This window comes from Solanum lycopersicum, chromosome 1 (assembly GCF_036512215.1).
Source record: "Solanum lycopersicum chromosome 1, SLM_r2.1".
NCBI lineage: Eukaryota > Viridiplantae > Streptophyta > Magnoliopsida > Solanales > Solanaceae > Solanum > Solanum lycopersicum.
The window spans coordinates 1387648-1408776 of NC_090800.1; the positions used below are offsets into that span (position 1 = coordinate 1387648).

The following is a 21129-nucleotide window of genomic DNA, read 5'->3' on the forward strand; positions in this document are numbered from 1 at the left end:
GAGTTTGAATGGAAGAATAAGAAACTTTATCACATGACTCAAGTAACTTTATGACATTCAAGTGGCTTACTATATTAAAAAGAAATAAAGGTAATTTTGATATTTCTTTAGAATCATCATTCATTAATATTTAATTAGTAACATAATCCCCACATGATTTGGATCTATAGTTATAATATTTTTATTCAACAATGTCACATCAAACTCCATAATTTGTTGAGTAATTTGTAATATTAGAATGAAATAATAATGTTTTTTCCTAGATATAAGTGAAATAATGTTAAATAAATTATTTTCTTAGATGCAAAAAGTGAAATATGTAATATGAGTTGAATAAAGGCTACTTCACTTAAGGTAGCTAAATTTGCAAGAGTATATACTCTATAGTTATGGCTTTGAATGTGTTATTCGTTCGAGTTCGTGTTGGATTCTCTCGATCATATTATGATGTTTTCAGTTTTTTGATATAAATTAATTTATTTATTTATTTATTTATGGTGTTTTTGATACTTGTATATGTCTTTAATGAGATGACTTTTTTGGTTTTGGAATAATATGCAACAGACTCGAGTGAATTTTGTTTCACATTAATAAGTTTTGTGTTTCCGTATTGTGGTTGTTTTTCGTAAGCTTAATATAAGTTAGGGTTGAATTCGTTGATTTGCCCACTCAGGAGGTTAAGTGTGACTGTCATTCGAACTCGTTTTGAATCGTGACAAAATAATTCCAAAATTGTCTAAATCTATTTAGTTCGCATAAAACCCCAAGCATGATATAGTAACCCAATAAACTCTGACACTAAGCCCAATAGGCCAATCAGACATTTGAATTGAATCAATTTCTAGAAGTTTATATTTTGTGCAAAGACATAAATATCCCTATTAATAAAAAAGACCAAAATGTCCTTGTTCTCCATAGTCATTAGTATTTACTCCGTCTCAAAATAATTATCGTGTTTATCGTTACATGTCCTTTAAGAAAATATTTGTGTGTCTTATGACATAATCTCGAGTTGCTCGGATGTTAGGCACTCTTCAGTTTCAACTTTAAGATTAAGAGTTCGAGTCACCAAGAGATCAAAAAGGTGAGCTTCTGGGCAGGGGTTAAAAAAACGTACATATTTATATGCCATAATTGAGGTGATTATATGGTCTTCAAGAACAACTATTACTAAGGGTAAAATGGATCCTCCATTACTTTTTCGCCAATATCTTTTTCCCGATCCACACCCAAACAAAGTAGTCAGTGTGATTACTAAGTTTTATAATTTTGATAGTGAATGCAATCCATCCTCTAACACGAAATACTTTGTGCAATCGAAAGAATGCTTCTAATCCAATTGTAGACACAAACACAACCATTTATATTAAAACTGGTAGTTTATTACATACTAGGAGGAGGTGGAGGATGCATTTTGATCCTCTTTACATTTTTCTAAATTTTTTGTCCTTTGATTTATCAAAAAAAATTCATCAAACATAAACCTCCCCTCACTAGCAAAGACAACACATTAGCTAAATTAACTTAAATCCAAAATACTTAAGACACAGAGAGACCAAACAGTACCAAAAGACCAATACAAAGCAAGCTGAGTTTCTGTTCTAGTGTTCTCAGAGCTTGTTTTTGTACCAGAAGACACCTTTGCCTTGAGATGATTCGTCTTTCTCGACGTAGAGACACTCTTTAGCTTCCCTCCACATTGCCTTGAAAATGGGGGTACCATCGAATTGGTAGTAGTCTCCGAGTAGTGGCTTGACTGCTTTGGTTGCCTCCATCGCGTTGTAGTGTGGCATGGCTGAGAACAGATGGTGCACCACGTGAGTGTCGGTGATGTTGTGGAAGACCTTGTTTAGAACACCATAGTCTCTGTCACAGGTTGCCAAAGCTCCCCTAAGCCAATCCCACTCGGTTGAGTCGTAGTGAGGCAGTGATGGGTGAGTGTGCTGCAAGTAGGTGATCAGGACAAGGAAGCCGTTCACGACTAGAAGGGGCACACCGTAGATGCACACTAGCCAAGCTAGACCTTTCACTAAGGCAACACGGTATAACAGATAACAAGCTCCGAGAACTCCAGCATCAGAAAGGAAGATCTGTAGCCTCTCGCGGTTGTTGTAGATTGGGCCATAAGGGTCATAGTGACATGCAAATCGGTCATAAGGTCTGCCAGATACATTGAATGCCAAGTACAACGGCCAACCAAGAGTGAGGGTGACTGTGAGTGTGATAACTCTGCCTAGTGGATTGTTCAAGTACTTGGAATACCATCCGAGCTGGGATTTAGACTTAGGCACAAAGACTTCATCACGCTCGAGGGAGCCAGTGTTGGAGTGGTGGCGACGATGACTATATTTCCAAGAGAAGTACGGCACCAATAGAGCAGAGTGAAGGATAAGTCCTACGGTGTCATCAACCAATTGGTAATCACTGAAGGCGTGATGGCCACATTCGTGGGCATTAACCCAAATTCCAGTGCAAACACAACCCTGGCAAATCCAGTAAATAGGCCATGCAATGTAGCAATATGGTGATGGAATGAGGTGGAAGTAAGTGTTTGCAACGTAGTACATGATGGATACGAGTATGAGGTCATACACAACATATGAAAATGAGCGGATGAGAGACCTTTGAAAGCAGTGAGGTGGGATAGCCTTCTTAATATCACCAACTGTGAAAGGGGGCTTCGAGGTTGGTACCTTTTGAAGAGGATTCTTCTTTACTTCAGTCCCGCCATTTGGAGCAGACATACGACCACCAGCTCCCATTTTCGCTACGCTGCCTCTTCAATCCCAAACCTACAAACAGTATGTTAGACTCTATTCCTAAACAAATGAATGCATCAAAGAATTGAGTTACTATTTTCTAATCTAGCCTGTCACTGACCAAACAAGGTGTGACCCCCCTAATCTACCTTTCATGTAAGGTCTTGATTTAGAGATCAAACCATCATTGGCAGGGAAATTATATCAAATCAACAATTCAATCTACTGACAGAAACATGAGGACCATAGCGACGCGGTCCACATAAAATTCCAAAACAAAAAATTGAGGCCAGAAATGCAAGAAACATGGTAGGCCACATCATGCACATTGGACCACACAGTATGCAAGCAACAAACACTTTCAGCCCATAATAATAATACTAATAAATAGACATATCAAGTCACTGTCATGATAATTAAAGTCCAAAACTTGCAATATATTCCTTCAGCATTAGTTGTTTTCACCATTTCTCACCAACAGCTTCCCTGCCATTGTTTGTCGGTACAACTTATGATTATTATTCTATATCCGTGCTGATCAGGTCAGCATTCGCACTCCTCAACTGATTCTACGAAATACTTGTCACCTCCCCACCAGCAACATAAGCTAGGATAGATGGAAAAAAGTCACCAAGGCTAAGACCTCACCAACTTATATATTTTTTCTAGCCTCTGGTTAGTATAATGCAAAAAACATTAGCTATAACCACTAATTTCCATGAATGAACAATGATATGATTATAATTGCATGAAAAGTCAGTTACTATAGCTTAGAAGAAGTGAAATTTCTAAATTAAATTTCAAATCATATACAGTGTCTTGACTATATGTTGAAAACAGATACATAAAAGAGACGAGTAATAATTTAAAACCCTCAGTCTCACCTCCCACTCCAACTCTATCGAATAGGGAGAAAGCGTGAACGAATTGAAATCCTTTCACATACACACACACACGCGCGAACCTAATCTATGTATGTGCAAAAAGAAAGCTGGCATCAATCATTAAGTTTTCGTCACGTCAACAGGAAGTAGATTGCACCTAACGCCTCAAGTATATTAGGCCAGTTTTCACAGCTAAATAATTGAACATGAAGTTTATTGCATAATAAGAGTAACTTCACAAAAACATTTCTCAAATGCATAAATAAATAGCTCAATGGACATCTCACCAAACTATTAGGCCCCTACAAAATAAAATCTTCTTACTGATCCATTATACCAAAAAATAATGTTTTCTCACTAGCTGTAGACAAATAATTAGTCAAATAACATACTTCACACAATTAACATCTTGATCAAGCAACAATAATTAATATTAGAGTTAACTTGCAACTAACATCTTGATCAAGTTACAAAAAATAATATTAGAGTTGACTTAGAATAGGATAGAACAGATGAAAAGAAATCGTCTAGTGTTTTTATATATGTAACTTTCATTTCGACACGTTATTGTACTATTTCTAGATCCTTCAAATTCAACAAAGTACAACATTTATGAAACTAATCAAAAAAAATATATAATTCAACTCATCAACAATGAAGGTTACTTAAAGTAGCTATATGCTATGATCATTAGACCCTCATATATTCATTGATTCATTATACAAGGAAAATTAGTTTTAATAACATCAACAAACAACCAATTAGACAGCAAAATTAAATTAAATTTCCACCAAAACTACAGCAATTTAATTTTTATAGTGGTCCACTTGGATATTTACATAAAAGAAGAGAGAGAATGAAAAATCTTTTGTTGGTGGTAAGTAGAAAAAGAATTAATCAAACAAGATTTCACAAAGTACAAAAATAACATAGCCCAAAATTCCTTCTTTTTAAAGGAAGGACTTCAATTATACATCACAAATCCTAGCCAAGAGAAAATACTTGCTCCCACTGTCTCAATCTATGCACGGAGTTTAAGAAAGAACATTAGACTTCCCGAAACTTGTAATCTAAACATGTCTATGCACGGAGTTTAAGAAAGAACATTAGACTTCCCGAAACTTGTAATCTAAACATGTCATAACTATTTGTGCAGATAAAATAACCATTTTAAAGTTAAATTGTTTGACTGAGCACAAAGTTTTAGAAAGAAACATATTTGAAACTTGTTTAAATAAGTCACTAATGAACCCTTTTAAAGTCAAATTATTACTTAATACAAAAATAAGAAAAGAGTATCACATAAGTTGGGACGGTGAGGTATGTGATTTCATCGCATACACCTAAGTTTTGGTGAAAGGAATTACCCGTTATGTGTTGGTGCTAGAGGAGTTTTTTTCCTATATGGACAAGGCTTGGTGGGTCGTGGGCGAAATCACCCGGCTATGTTGGTAAACCGTTGTCATATCAGTCGAGATACACACAAGCTAATCCGACCCCGTTGAAGGAACCATTCAAACTATAGGACCACTATAGTAAATTTTGACCACTCAAAGGAGCAACACACTAATAATTCCTATGTACTTTCAACAATTCATATGTCCCCATCCTAAAGTAACAAATAATTTCATAAAAGGGGGTACATTGAATCTAACCAAATATGACCAACTATTAAGTTGTCTTCCCATGTGAATTATATATATCACAAGTTCGAGCCATGGAAACAACTACTAATGCTTACATTAGAGCAAACTATCTACGTCATACCCCTTTAGATATGACCCTCTTTTGAACATTGCTAACACAAAATGTTTTGTGAATCGAAATGTGTTTTTTTGTTTTCAACTCTTCAATCACCTTTTTTCCATTTTAGATTTTTTTTTTAAAAAAAAGGTGTCAAAATCACACCAACCAACATAAAGATTTCAAAAAAGCAAAGCAAATCCAAATTAAATGATTTAAAGAAAATGAAATCTTTTCTTTTTCTAAGCAAACACATCATAAAAAAGTCAATTCTTTTTACATTTATTTCAATATATATATATAATAATGTAGATTTGGACTATAGTAGCCACCACAATTGATTTCAACTTTCATCTTTCTACCCCTAATAAAACTTTTCAAATTGAGAAAAAAAAATACCCAACATTAGAGAAAAAATTGTACTTTATCAATCATACAAAAATAAATACCAATCACCCAAAAAAATAAAAACCACAAGTGGCCTCATGCATGCATAGAATCAAACAGAAGGACAATAAAATCAAAATTTAAAGATGCTTTACCCTTTTTTTTTTTACAGATCTGGGCGATATAAACAACAATCAAATTCGTAACGGAATTAGAATTTTCATTAAAAAAAAGTTCAAAATAAAAAAAATAAAACACATGAACAACCTTTTTTTAACCAGGTGTAAATAATATAATTTTCCGTCGAATTCATTCTTGCTAACTCAACCCTGTGAATGCAACTTATTATTCCATCAAAATCAATTTTTATAAATAAATCTTAATAACATTAATGCAAATACATAAACAGCAATACTTAGAGCTAAAAAATCAATTCTTTCCACCATAAACAACACAAAAAATCAACCAAAAAAATTCATCCCATAAAAACCCACTTTGAATCTAGCTAAAAAAACTGATCTTTTCCATCAAAAACATACAAAAATCAATCAAAACAACACATCCATAAGAAACCCATTTCAAATCAACAAAAAAAAAACTGATTTTTTTTATCCATAAACACTACCCAAAAATCAGCGGCTGCGGATTTCATAAAAAAAAAAAAAACCCCACATCGAATCAAACACTTTGAAGCTTTATCAGATCAATTATTTCTAAATGTAAATAAACAAAATCTATAAAAAAAAAAAAAGTGATTTTTCCATCATAAACACATATAAAATCAATAAATAAAAAAAACCCATATTAAATCAAGCATCATAAATCAAAAAAAAAAATTCTTCAAATCACAAAAAAAAAAATTACCTCGAGAAAAGCAAAAGCACCCTTCTTCCTCCTTTCACCCCACACACTCTCTCTCTCTGTTTCTCTATGAAAAAAAAAAAGAGAGAGAATATTTTAATTTTATTATGAAAAAGAAAATTTGATTTTTTGATAAAATAAAATATAATGTTTGGTCTTATATTTATAGGGAGGCTAAGGCACTTTTTTTTTTTAATTATTATTAATACAAATCACATGCATGCTTTAAACGTAACAAGCAATTAAGATGGTTACGTGTCATTACCTTATTGGTTGTTCAACACGTCATTCAAAAAAAAATCTTGGTTTTTTAAATAAAAAAATAAAAATATCTTTCCCTCCACATTCCAAATAATAATATAAAATTAATTATCTTAGAATAAATTATTTTATAAATAAAATAAATATATTTTTAAACTAATTTTGAAATTAGTTATGTGTTACATCTTGTAACAAACTGGTTATGAGATTAGTTATATGTTATTTCTAGTACCAAATTAGTTTTAAGGATGGTGTAGAAAAAATAATAAAATTATATGATATGTTTTAATTGGTTTTTATTGATCTGATATATTATTTAATAATAATTTAATTAAAGATGTATTATATTGTTTTTGTCTTATTAATAATATTTTTAGTTGTTATTATTGACTTAGAACACTTTTTAAGAAATAATATATAATACGGATGAAATTATCATAGGGTAATGCTAAATAGCCAGAAATTTAATTAAAAAAATTAAAAAATTCTATAATATTCTTTTTATTATAAAATAAATTGATTTATTTTTTATTTTTTAATCAAAACGTATTAAAATTGAAAGGGTAAATGTTCAAAAAGATAAAATAACATATTAGCGAAATATATTATTTTACCATTCTGGTCAAATTTCTAGCCAAAAGAATTTTTCCATTATTATATTATCTTTTAACTTTATTTAATTTAATGATTTGAAAAATGTGTTAGATGATAAAAACAATATTTATTAACAAGGATAAAATAGACATAAAAGGTACATTAGCCCTTGATTTTCTAAAATGAACAAATATTGTCGGACAATTATTTTTCATATAGTGAACAACTATTATTGGACGGAGGAAATATTTAAATGGTTATTGTAAGTTAGGTTGGGAAGGATGTGATACGATGAAAGTGATACGAATGTCTCTCTTACTATCACGATTCAAAAGTCGAGGTCATAGACATGAAAATTACAAAATAGCGTGTAAATGAATAGCATATAAATAGCATTTAATACATTTCATATTAATTTCCACCTTACTAAATAAATAAAACATCAATTATTATTTTTTATACTACCCTTGCAATTATTTTTTATTTAAAGTATTCACCATTGTTGTAAAGTTTCCAAGAAAATTTATAAAAAATTGAATTAATAAAATTATCTTATTGCTTATGATTTCTTAAGCATTAAGCAAAATGATCGATCAATATAAAATATTAAGACGAACAGAATACCAATCAAATATCATATTAATTATATATATAAATAATTTATTTATTTTTATCTATCTATTAAATATTATATAAATTATATAAAAATTATATATTAATATTTTTTTCTTATCCAGCTATCAAACAACTATCCGACTCCAAATGAAACAAATTCAAATGTTAATGTAGACAAGAGTAGGTAGTGTATGAGTTGAAGTTTGCATGTGACTAAAGAAAAAACCAAATCTTGATGAGGTGAAAATGACAAAGTGGCAAAAGAAAGTGTTTCATTTGAGTGTCTTGTAATTTGTGAAGCACTAGAAAATAGTTTGAATATTATTTAGAATATTTTGTCCATAACAAATATTTTCTCTTTGGTTTTATCACCTCCAAACTTATTTAAAAGAAATGATTGAAAATTTTAGTGGTATTATTTTATCATTTATTTACAACATTTGTCTACTTTGGTAGTTTGTTTGATTCCTCTTATCTCAAATACTTTATTTATTTAATGTTTTAGTAGATATTTGTCCTTTTCTTATATGTTGAAAATGGAAAATTAAATTATATTATGATGATGAGGGAAGACATATATAAAACTCTTTTTCGTTTATATTTATTTATTCATATCTAATTTGACATAAATGGTTTTTTAAGAAAAAATCCTTAATTAGCCGACTATTATTATACTTTCTCTGAAATTGTTTCTCATAATTTTTATTTTTAGAGTTAAATTATAAAATTTTAACTAACATTTTAATATACAATTTTTCATCATATTAATATGTAAAAAATTGCAATTTATAGTACTTTTCATATAGTTTTAGAATATCTAGTCTTTTTTTAAAAAATATCGAATTAATATGATCTAATTTAACTTTAAAAATTAATCAAATTGACTTTCGAAAAGCGTAATATGACAAATAATTCTGGACTACGAGAGTATCGAATTTCGAAAGGAGCTACTTCTATCGAAAGAATTAAGAAATAGCAATATATAAAAAAAAAACTGAATGCATGTTTTGCTCGCAAATAAAATATAGAGCTATTACTATAAAATTATAATCTTTCTATCTCATCTTTATTTATAATAATAAGTCACCTGACATAATAAATTGAAAATAATAACAAAAGGATGTAATAGATATAAGTTGATAAATTATTTTTAAAATTTTTAAATTAGATAAATAAAAATAGATATTTATTTTCGAATAAAGTTGACAAACAAAAATAATAAGAGAAAGCGCTACTCATTTATGCTTATTATATCCTTATTATTAAATATTCAAAATAAAAATAAAAGCCTAATAATGGAGGGTTTACTCGATATTCAATCTCAGAGGAAAGACAAAAATAATGACAAAGGCTATAAATTATAATACGGTATATTATCTTGAGGAATAAAATTTATCTGTATAGAGTGTTTACATTAAGTCAATATATGCATGTTATGTATTTTAATTAATAGCTAATTTTACTCTAATAAATCACATACTAATGGATATTGCATTGACCATCACACTATATTATCAAAAAAACTTTTATAAATGTTTGTATGATTAGCACTCCGTCTGTTTCTAATTATTTTGTCCATATTTTTTTTAGATGTTCATAATTATTTGTCCATTTTGATAAATTAAGAAAAAACATGTTTTTATATATTATATTCTCAATTAATTCCTTTAAAAAAGATATATTATTGATTTATTAGTATGTGTGTCAATTAAAAAATTGACAAAAATATAAACTGATAATCCATCAGCTCACCTAAAGTTGATACAAATTTTCACTAAAACATTTTACCTAGACTTTGTTCATTTTAAACACCTCATGTCATGTTCGGTTATGTCAGTATGATATTTTTTACTGACTTGACATATTGTGTGTGTTGCACACATTCTGAGTGCGTGAGGAGTTTATTTTTTGAATTTTTTAATTTTTATTCCTTCTTCTTATTCACTCTTTGTCCTTACCACTTATTCTACCTTCCACAATGTAAAATCATGATAAAAAATTATCGCACTAATTCAAAAACAATTATAAGAACAAAATTATAAAAAAATCATCACACTAATTTTGAAAAAATAAATTTAGAACAAAACACACATTTTTTTTCCAAAAAAATAAAAGAAGAAATGTCATATGGTTCTCAAAATCATATTTAATAATTTATTTTAAAATTATTATTCAACTTTTAATTAGTCATCATGGCATGTCATCCGCAAGTGTATAACACAGATTTTGTAATTTCAACTGATTAACGACAATGTGTCAAAATTATACATCAAATCCTTGCTTGAGGTGTTTAAAACGAATAAAGTCTATTTAAAAAATTTAAATAAAAATTTATATCAACTTTAAGGAAGAGACTATCGATGAATTCCGCCAATATATAAATTTCGAACACCACGTATGAGTGGTGCATTCTTAATTTTTCCATACAAGCCTCTAATGACAAAATTTAAAATTTATACAATTAATACATATATAATTTACGAGGGTCTGTCTACCAAATTTATTGCTATTTTCCACCTATTTGGTTCACATTTCAAAAAGTTGACTTTAGTTTGGATTTGATGAACAATATTAATTGCCTAGTAAATGAACAAATTAGATCCTCTAGGTCACAGTATCATTTCATTATTATGCACGTTTTTTTTAACTTTTTATTTTATTCGAAAAAAGATCAAAATTATCTTTAATTTATGCGAAATAGATTTTTTATACCCTTCAATATATTTTGGGACCAAAAAAACCCCTAATTTTATCCTAGGAGATCACAAATACCCTCAAGAGTTAAAATTCCAATTTTTTAGTGACGTGACATGTCACATGGAATTAATCCGTTCACCTCAGCGTCGTCAACTAATACTCGCTACAAAAGAACTTGATCTTTATTGGCGACAAAGTTGCCACAAAATTTCAAAATATTGCTACTAATGAGTGATTTTTGGTGACGACTAATAGTAAAACATATTTTTTTCAAAAAAAAAAGTACGATAACTAATTTTTGATTGCAACCTAATTTAATAAAAAAAATAACTTATAATATTAATATTAAAAACACCCAATATTATTACGAAAAATCATGAAAATTACTTCTCGACTCACATCTCCTACTATATAATGCATCATTGTACATTTTATACATATACATATAACATAAAAATAAAACATACAGTGTCTTCAAAATCCTGCTTAAGCGATATCATTTTTGTTTTTTTAAAAAAAATAATGAAGAAAAAAAACATAAAATTAGAATTTAATGTTAATAACTTTTAGTGACAATTTTTTGGGCTTTTGTGACGACTATTTTCGCTGCTAAATGTCTAGTTCTTTTGTAATGAATCCTAGTTGACAATGCTTAGGTGGAAGGATTAGTCCCACGTGGCTTACCAAGTCAATAAAAATATGGGGTGTTTAACTCTTGAGGTATATGTGGTTTCTTAGGATAATAACAGGGGCATCTTTGATCCCAAAATGTAACAAGGGTATAGGTGATCTATTTCACATAGTTTTATTTCTCTTTTGAGGTTCGAAATTTGTATTGCAATTTCGATTAAATTTAATTCGCGCATTATAAGACTTATTTAGAAACGAAGCTCTTAACATAATTTTTTCATACCTAAAAATTTAAATTTGAAACCTTTAATTAAGAATAGAGCAATCTATCACCGCACCACAACTCATATTATTTACTATTATACACTTTTTAGACTATCAACCATAATACTTATCATAATTGAAAGTCATTCATGACCTATTTTCAAAAATACATAAAATTTATGACATTTTTTAAAATATGTAATACAATAATTTATCATACAAAAAATTGTCAACTCATCTTGAGACCATTAGATTTGAGATCAAAAGGGATATATTATCTCACTCCAAAAATAAATTTATGTTTCTAAATCACTTAGCATGATAGTAATATATGTTGCAAAAAATATGATATATGAGTAAGGCAAATTCATTGTTTATATTACATAGAAGGACGAGATAGTATTCAACTAGATTTCGTGAAGTGGTGTTTTCTTTTAAAAGAAGTCGGAAAAATCTACAACTCTAGAGGTGTTCGTGGTTCTGTTTGGATCGGTTATTGGTTAAAATTAAAGTCAAATCAATCAAGTCGATTTTTTAAATTTCTAAAATCAAATCAAACCAAATGAAAAAAAAATAACCATCGGTTTGGTTATTGACGGTTTGGTTCGGTATTTCTGGTTTTTTCGATTTGAAAGTAATAAATTTTTTAGGACATACTTATCTTGATAAAAAAAACATCTAGTACATGAACAATCCACAGAAGAGCTATTGTTGGTTCAACTAAGTAATTTAACAATACTAGAGTTATCATTACACGAACTAGGTTATTAAGTGTGTGACTATATTATGAAAGATATGGTAGATAATAAATTTTGATGGAATTGGACTTAGGGTTGTAATTGAGCTAAAATTTAAGTGTTAGGCTTGAGAAAATTTTGAAGTTAAAGACTTAAGTTACTTAAAGTTTAACAAAATATTTATATTTATTTATAAATAATTATAAAATTTATATTTCTAATTTATCGGTTTGGTTTGGTTGTTTTTGCAGTTATTTTTTAGTAAAATCAAAATCAAATCAAATAATATCGATTTTAAAAATTTAAAAATCAAACCTAACCAAATAAAACCAAATATCGAGTTTTTTAATTGATTTGGCTCGGATTACGATTCGATTTGGTTTGTTTAACCATAACCATGAACAACCCTAACATTACCCTTTTATCATCCATTAAAAATTTGACACATCTATGTCATTTTAGTTGCTAAGCTATGTTACAAATGAGTCTTTCTCAAACGGAAATAATAGATGAGCCAATTTTTTTATGAATGACATAGATATGTATTTTCTCAAAATTTAATGGTATATTTAAATATTTTCCGATTGCTTCGTAACTTAGCTACCTGAACTTTCTTTATCAGTAAAATAAACTCAAAACTAATAATTAAGAATAGAAAAATTTCACGTGTTTAATCACATACAAAAACTTGTTAGTAGTAGGGAAGAAATTTTTGAATAACTAGGCAAGAACTATTAAATCTTCAACCAACACTTTATGGCAAGCAATAATTAAGGTAGAATTTTTACTAAGAACTTTATCATCTATTATATAAAACATTATTTTCCTGTTTTCTAGCCCCACCTAAATTATGAAAAGATTCAAATATATTATTGAATTTTAGGAAAAAACTTATATATGTTATTCGTTAAAAAATTAGCTTATTTAAATAATTTCGTTCGAGAAAAAAGCTTATTCATGCCAGTATTTGTTAATGGAAAATAGTTTTTGATTTTTTTTCACACGTGGTCAATTATGATTCAGCTGCGTCATTAATTAAATTATTTTTTAAAAGAAAAAAGTTCAAATACACCATTGAACTTTGAAAAAAAACTCATTTATGCCATATGTTAAAAGTTTGGTTCATCTAGGTCATTTTCATTAATAAATAATGACACGAATGTGTCTTTTCTCAATCGAAAATGACATAAATAAGTCAAACATTTAGCGAATGACATAAATAAATTTTTTTCTCATATTTCAATAGCACATTTTGATTTTTTTCCCTACTAAAATTAAAGTCCCTTTATTAGTGTGTGGCCGATAATTCTGCTTTACATTAAATAATTTTCATATGTCATCATCAGATATTAGTTGTAGAACAATTTTTACAATTTGAAAGTACGAGGAATTTTCAACAATTGTTTTTTTTTTTTTGTTGAAATTTTTGCACAATTTTAAATTAATTAAAATCTAAGTAGTTATCAGATGTCAAATGACAAATTAAAGAATAATGACTTGACATGATATGAAATGTTGATTGAGAAAATTTGTAATTATTTAGCTGATGGACTTGATCAAAACTATGGTCCTTTTGCAATTTTAGGTAGAAAGTACTTTTTTTTTTGTCTTGTTAATATATGATTAAAAATACAATATATAATGAATATGTCCACTTAAATTTGAATTATATTCAAATCTGTTGATTAATAGAAAAATGAAAAGAAGCTGCCCAAAATCATTCTTCCAATTTAAAGAACGAAATTGTTGACTTTCTAAACCACGTGTCAAGTTTGATATCAAGAGTTTACTAACCCAAATTCAATCTCAAAAGACCATATGAATTTCTTAATGTCTTAGCTACAAGAAAACACGATCCAAGTTAGAGAGGCCACCCCATCCATTCCCTGATTGCTCTAGATCTCCTCTCACTCAAATTCCGTCTGAACCCCGCTTAGCCTAAACTTTTTTAGTCGTTGCCCAAAAAGTTTTATAGCCCAATTCTTTTACCATTCGCCTCCCCATAATTACCGAAAGAGGTCGTTATAGCCCTAAAATTAGTGCCACAAATAGGAATGTATGATTAACATATATTGTTTAAAATTGACGTAAAAGTAATATATATTACAATAATTAAAAAAACATCAAAAATAATTTAAATATCTAAAATTCAACAATTTACAAGAAAAACATAATTTTACTCATAAAACGCAGTTGACGAACGTAATTTATGTACAAAGAGAGTGGCAATGTCGTAATTTCAACAATTTACAAGAAAAATATAATTTTACTCATAAAACGCAGTTGACGAACGTAATTTATGTACAAAGAGAGTGGCAATGTCGTAATTTCAACAATTTACAAGAAAAATATAATTTTACTCATAAAACGCAGTCAACGAACGCGATTTATGTATAAAAAGAGTGGCAATGTCGTAATTTCAACAATTTACAAGAAAAACATAATTTTACTCATAAAACGCAGTCGACGAACGCGATTTATGTCTAAAGAGAGTGGCAATGTCGTAATTTCAATAATTTACAAGAAAAACATAATTCTCTATAATTTCAGAATTAACAAGCCAAAGTTTAAATAAGACATGATAAATAATTAAAGAAATGAAGTTCTAGTAATTCAAAAGGCTTCAATTTTATTAGTAGCATATATACATAAGAAATTACAATTTTCTTAAACAAATAACTTCATAGGGAAACCCTAACATAAACAATTATTTTATAAATAGAAAACTAGAAGCAATCATGCCCTTTAAAATCATCACATTTAAGGGTCATGCTTTTTTTTTTTTTAACTAAAATAAACCACATTACTCTAAATTCTTTAAGAAATAGCCACTCTAAACTTTTTCAAGAACTTGATCAATCTCTTTTTCCCCATGATTGCTATCTTCAATGTTGATTCCTTTGTACCACTTAGCAAAGAACACAAATGCAACCAAATCAACCAATGCCAAACCAAATAACAAGAAGTAAAACCTATCAATGTGGCCATTATTTAAATTTTCAGGTATCCAACCATGTCTAGTCCCTTTTGCTGTGAAATGCATAACCATGTTGACAAGCATACTACTAACATAATTTCCAAGTGACATTGATGCCATACAAAGTGAACTTCCTAGGCTTTTAATCCCATCTGGTGCTTGTCCATTGAAAAATTCAAGTTGTCCAACATACATAAATACCTCTGAGGCACCAACAAGTATGTATTGTGGAATTTGCCAAAAAATACTTAGTGAACTTGTTTCATTTCCGGGGATAACTCTTCTTAACCTAAAAATTTCTGTTACACCGGCTGCAACCATTGATAACATACCGATGATTAGTCCGACTCCCATCCTCTGGAGCTCAGACAATCCTTTTGGATTCCCACTTATCTTTCCGGCTAATGGAACCACCATGAACCTACACATATAGGGGTCGTAAAATTAGTTCATGAAAAAATGATGTCTAAATAGCCCTTTTAGGGTTGAATTACACAAATAGCCACTTTTCAACCATTGTCTTTGAAGTTTAAAATTTCACGTGGAATTTGAAACTCTATGACAATAGCTATTTTTTTAATTTGAGACATTATATGGTTAAACACACTCATTTACTTATATGTCACTAAATTCAGTTTAACTCGCTCATTTGACACCCTTACCTGTAGAGAAACGTGCACGTTAGCACGCTACATATGTCGAATGCTGACATGCTAGCTGCTGGTAGGTGGAAATTCCCAATTGTGGCATCCATGACTTCACCTTGCTCAACAAATAAAGAGGCCATTTGTGTAAAGATGACAGAGTACATTATGGTGCATAGCCAAATTGGAAACATTCTCAGTATGCACTTTGCTTCTTCAACTTGTGTTATTGTGCATAGCCTCCATGGGTTAATCACTGGCCTTTGCCTATCTTCATCTGTCACTATTGCTGCCTTGTCTAGTTTCCTGGCCATTTTTTAAATAATGTGATTAGAAATTAAATAACAAAACTTCATATCAAGAATTTGGAGACAGAAAGTTCAGAATAAGTATGATCTAATTCTATGTATACATAATTGACATATCTCAAGCTAAGCTTAATTTATTAAGTGCGTCACTTAGAATACAGATAATATGAACCGAAAAGTACTTACTTGAAATCATTACTATGAAGTATCTTTCTTGTTCCTTTAATGGATGATTCTGTCCCATTCAATTCATACAACTCTGTCTCATCAACATTAGGCACTCCCCATTTTCGGAACGCGGCAACGAATACCTGACCGACACGTGGCAACGGGTTCCCAAATGACTTAACATATCTATATCCAGGAGTACCCAATAAGAAAACAAATAGGCCCAAAAGGCCAGAAGCAGTAGAGGCCCAAAAACCAAGTGTCCATTTACCCCCATCTTCATAATATACCAAAACTGTATTTGAAATTAAAGATCCAGCATTTAATGCAAAGTAAAAATAGCCAAAATAGGCAGCTTTTGAGATTTTTCCTTTAGGATTTGCTTCATCAAATTGGTCTGATCCAAATGTTGCAATTGTAGGTTGATGACCACCATAGCCTAAAGCCACTAAGTATATGGCTAAGTAAAATAATGAAGTGCCAATAGATGATGGGGGTACACAATTTTGTATACCATCTCCACATCCATTTGGTTTAATCAAGAATAGCCAAGATGTCAATGATATGATCACAAGTCCCTAGTTAAATTCAAAAAAAAAACATAGTTAAACTTATATACACTGACTACATAATGAACTGTAACATCACTAGTGTAATGTAATAACATGTTCTACTTGTTATGAACGACTACTTGTAGTTATACTTTAGTGACAACATTGATCCATTACTTTAAGTGAGAGATTTGATAACATAAAAATTCTTTTATACTGTCAATGTAAGAAGCTTAAAACTCATTACAATAGTCAATACTAGCATGATATTGATATCCTTTACTCAAAAGAGAAAAAAAAACAAAACTAATTTCTCATTAACTAAAGGTCGAGTAGTTATTCACGTCTCGTTTTATATGACATTTTTTTTGGCTAATTAAACATATAATTTAAGAAAGAAAGAATGACTTTTACCGCATAACAGAAGTATTCTTACAACTTGCAATTGTAAACATAACCAGTGGTGAAACCAGAACTTTTGTCGAGAGGATTTAAAATATGAAGAAATAAACTGATGAAAAAGTCATAGGATCAATCTAACATATACTATATCTACATGACTTTTGACCTTATATTTTTAAAATCCTTCATGATTATAGCAATAGTCAATATATTAAGATACACATATTACATATTCTTTTCGAAACAGACTGAAAAAACGAGTAGGATGATATAGTAATAATTACCAGGATGAGAATAAGTTGAAAAATGGCACATGTGATGAACCTTCCCCAATAAGAATCACTTATAAAAGCTCCCAAAAGTGAACACAAATAAACAGTTCCAGTCCATTTGCTAACATTATTAGCAGCAGTAGCATTATCTTGTCCCAAAACTCTTGTTAAAAATAGCACCAAATTCACACCAACACCAAAAAATGATAGTGTTACAAGTCCTTGGTTTACTGCATTAAAAAAATAAAATAAAATAAAATATTAATCAAATAATATATAGATATTTTGAGCTTGTAACTACTTAAAATATTTTACTAATTGATTATAGATGCACGTGTGACAAACGAGATATAAATACGTGTAGAATCTAGCATACCTTGTTGAGGGATATTCAGAATTTATAATCGTCGTAAAGTGTTTAAATTATTATAAAAAAGGATAGTCAGATACATGAATCATCTTGCGTTTAGGAGGGTATGTGAAAGGGCCGCAACACCCAAAGAAAAAGTTCTTGTTATACTAAGTAGCGCGTAGCTAATAAAAGTTGCTTAATTTAATCTGACTCGACACAAAACTTATTTTGAAAAAAGAAAAAAGAGATTCTTTTTTCTAAAATTAGTAAAAGCTATAATAAAAGCTACCCTAATTAGATATTTCTATGATATATAAGTAAAAATATGTTAATTAATACGAAAATAATGTCACATAAACTGGAACATAACGATTAAAATTATAAATACCTAAACAATGAAATGCTGAATACCATCCACCAGTTCTTTTGCTTCTAAAGACTTTAAGCTTGTTCACAACTCCCTGCTTGATGTCATTGTTTACTCCATCTGAATTATTCTTTTCATTTATCTGTACAAAAATAAAAAAATAAAAATATGAATGAGTAATTATGTAAAAATAATCTTTTTTTTTAATATTATCAGTGTATTTTAATTTGTTTTAACAAGTTAATTACATAATTTGTAAGGTGATTTTGACTCTATATCGTTAATAAAAAAATTATATATTGTCAGTCCACAAAACGAAAATTAGAATATAATAAGCTAACCTTTGGCATGTCTTGAGTTGTGTCCATTGTAGCCATTTGGGACATTCTCTGCAAAATTTAAATGCAAAAGAAATTATTTTACTAATCGTATATATAACTTAAACTTTAATGTATGAGAAATACTAAAAAAGAACACAATAAAAGTATCATAATATCTAGGTTTGGTTTCTTAATCTTAGTATGTGTTAATGTTTGTGAATTTGTTTGACTTTGACTAGTCGATAACATTTCTAATGGTTTTAATCATCGAGAAAAATCTTAATGAGCTAAATTTTGACAGGACGTCCATACAAAGCGATATTTGCTATATATAGTGTCACACAAATGTATTTTTTTTATGTATGAAGAACTAGATTGTATGATTTTTGAGGGAGAAGAAAACTTACATAAAAGTACTTGAATATTATGAATATATTTATGCATGCAATAATAGAAAGGTTGATGAAAATTGATTGAAGAAATAGCTCAATATATAGACAAATATAAATAAAGAGTCATTTTCAAAAAATATGTTTCAATAGGAGCAAAATAAAATAAAATATATGTCTAACATATTTTTCATAAAGAATAAATTGAATAAAAATAGTGCCACAAAATTTCTCTAGTTTCGTTGGAAACCTAAAAAGTGAATTTTGACTTGATGACATAGGTTCAATTCGATATTCGATATTTAAGTTAGTGTGACTAAATAAGTATTCACGTCTTATAAAAAGATTCATTTCTAAATGCAACACTTCCGTTATGATCTTTTCTCATTTTAAAACTCGAAAACGAAATTTCGAAATTAAGTGAAGAAACTTCAACTCCTCCTATCGTGTTTAATTTCTTTAAATTCATGACTCACTAATCGTATGAAAAAAATCAATAGTTTCTAATAGTCCTTTCATAACAATGAAAGATTCAGCATGATGAATTAAAATTGCAAGTTGGAAAAAAAAGAGTAAAAGGAACAACTTTGGCAAAATTATGATGCAATATATAAATTATTATAATTTACAATTAATTTCATTTCTTTACCTAAAAAAAGGATAGTATTCCACTTTATTTTCAAAAAGAAAACAAAATTCAGTAACCTTAAAGAATTAAAACTCATATTAATAAAAAGAACTAAAACTCATATCAATAAAAATTTTAAATTCTGAATCTGCCTCATAATCTTACTTAACAAGAATATTCAGTAACCTAAAAGAACTAAAACTCATATTAATAAAAAGAACTAAAACTCATATTAATAAAATTCTAAATTCTGAATCTGCCTCGTAACCTTACTTAACAAGAATATTCAGTAATCTAAAAGAACTAAAATTCATATTAATAAAAAGAACTAAAACTCGTATTAATAAAATTTTAAATTATGAATCTGCCTCGTAACCCTACTTAACAAGAATATTAAGGGTTAGTGGACAATGTCATCTTTTAATAAAATTAGTCTAAACAATATATACATAACATCTTTCAATGCGACAAATAAAAACACAAAATATAAAGAATTTAAGTTATATATACAAATAAATACAATTAATTTCATTTCTTTACCTAAAAAAAGGATAGTGTTCCACTTTATTTTAAAAAGATAACAAAATTCAGTAACCTAAAAGAACTAAAACTCATATTAATAAAAAGAACTAAAACTCATATTAATAAAATTTTAAATTCTGAATCTGACTCGTAACCCTACTTAACAAGAACATTAAGGGTTAATGGACAATGTCATCTTTTAATAAAATTAGTCTAAACAATATACACATAACATCTTTCAATGTGACGAATAAAAACGTAAATTTAAGTTATATATACAGATAAATACGACATTATATTAATATAAGAAATTCGAATTACCTTTTCCGGAACTTAGTAGCTGAGAAATTAACCGAAAACTTTGTGATAGTATATGATTCTGGTGAAGGTGAAGAACTTGTATCAATAAGAACAATAATATAATTGCTAGTAAATTTTTTTGTCATTTATGGTGAAAAAAAAAATTAAGAAGAAAAAAGATTTGAAATTTTTACTCTTAATCTTCTCCAAATTATAAAAAACTTTGAATAATCTTTTTTTTTCTTCTAAAATAATATCAATGGATCCAGAAATCTCTAAAACAAAAAAAATAATTATAAGACATGCAAGAACAAGAATTAGTTCTAAATTAATTTTGAAGATTATGAAGAATGGAGAGGATTAAAGAAGTGATTAGTGAATTATGATTAATTAAGTTTAGGTTTTTATAAAGATTTGAAGTTCAATTATAAAATTCTGTTGAGCAACAAACTCCTAATAAAATTCTAAATAACAATTAACTCTAATTCTACGCAAAT

General features: G+C 28.8%; 2 protein-coding genes across 3 annotated transcripts; both read right to left on the reverse strand.

Moving 5' to 3' along the window:
- Positions 1-1339: 1339 nt before the first annotated feature.
- On the reverse strand, positions 1340-6850 carry LOC101259966 (delta(12)-fatty-acid desaturase). Of its 2 annotated transcripts, none has more exons than XM_004228617.5 (2): positions 6638-6850; positions 1340-2792 (listed from the first exon to the last, which is right to left on the reverse strand). In XM_004228617.5, the coding sequence occupies exon 2, from the start codon at positions 2760-2762 to the stop codon at positions 1611-1613; it is 1152 nt and encodes a 383-aa protein (XP_004228665.1). In that variant the 5' UTR covers positions 2763-2792; positions 6638-6850; the 3' UTR covers positions 1340-1610. The 2 variants fall into 2 exon arrangements, with proteins under 2 accessions (XP_004228665.1, XP_004228667.1); XM_004228619.5 differs by lacking the exon at positions 6638-6850 and adding an exon at positions 2881-2990.
- Positions 6851-15041: 8191 nt separating this feature from the next.
- On the reverse strand, positions 15042-20794 carry LOC101266857 (protein NRT1/ PTR FAMILY 7.1). Its single transcript, XM_019213698.3, has 7 exons — positions 20654-20794; positions 18815-18862; positions 18495-18615; positions 17767-17984; positions 16548-17107; positions 16072-16359; positions 15042-15830 (listed from the first exon to the last, which is right to left on the reverse strand). The coding sequence occupies exons 2-7, from the start codon at positions 18857-18859 to the stop codon at positions 15266-15268; spliced, it is 1797 nt and encodes a 598-aa protein (XP_019069243.1). The 5' UTR covers positions 18860-18862; positions 20654-20794; the 3' UTR covers positions 15042-15265.
- Positions 20795-21129: the final 335 nt, after the last annotated feature.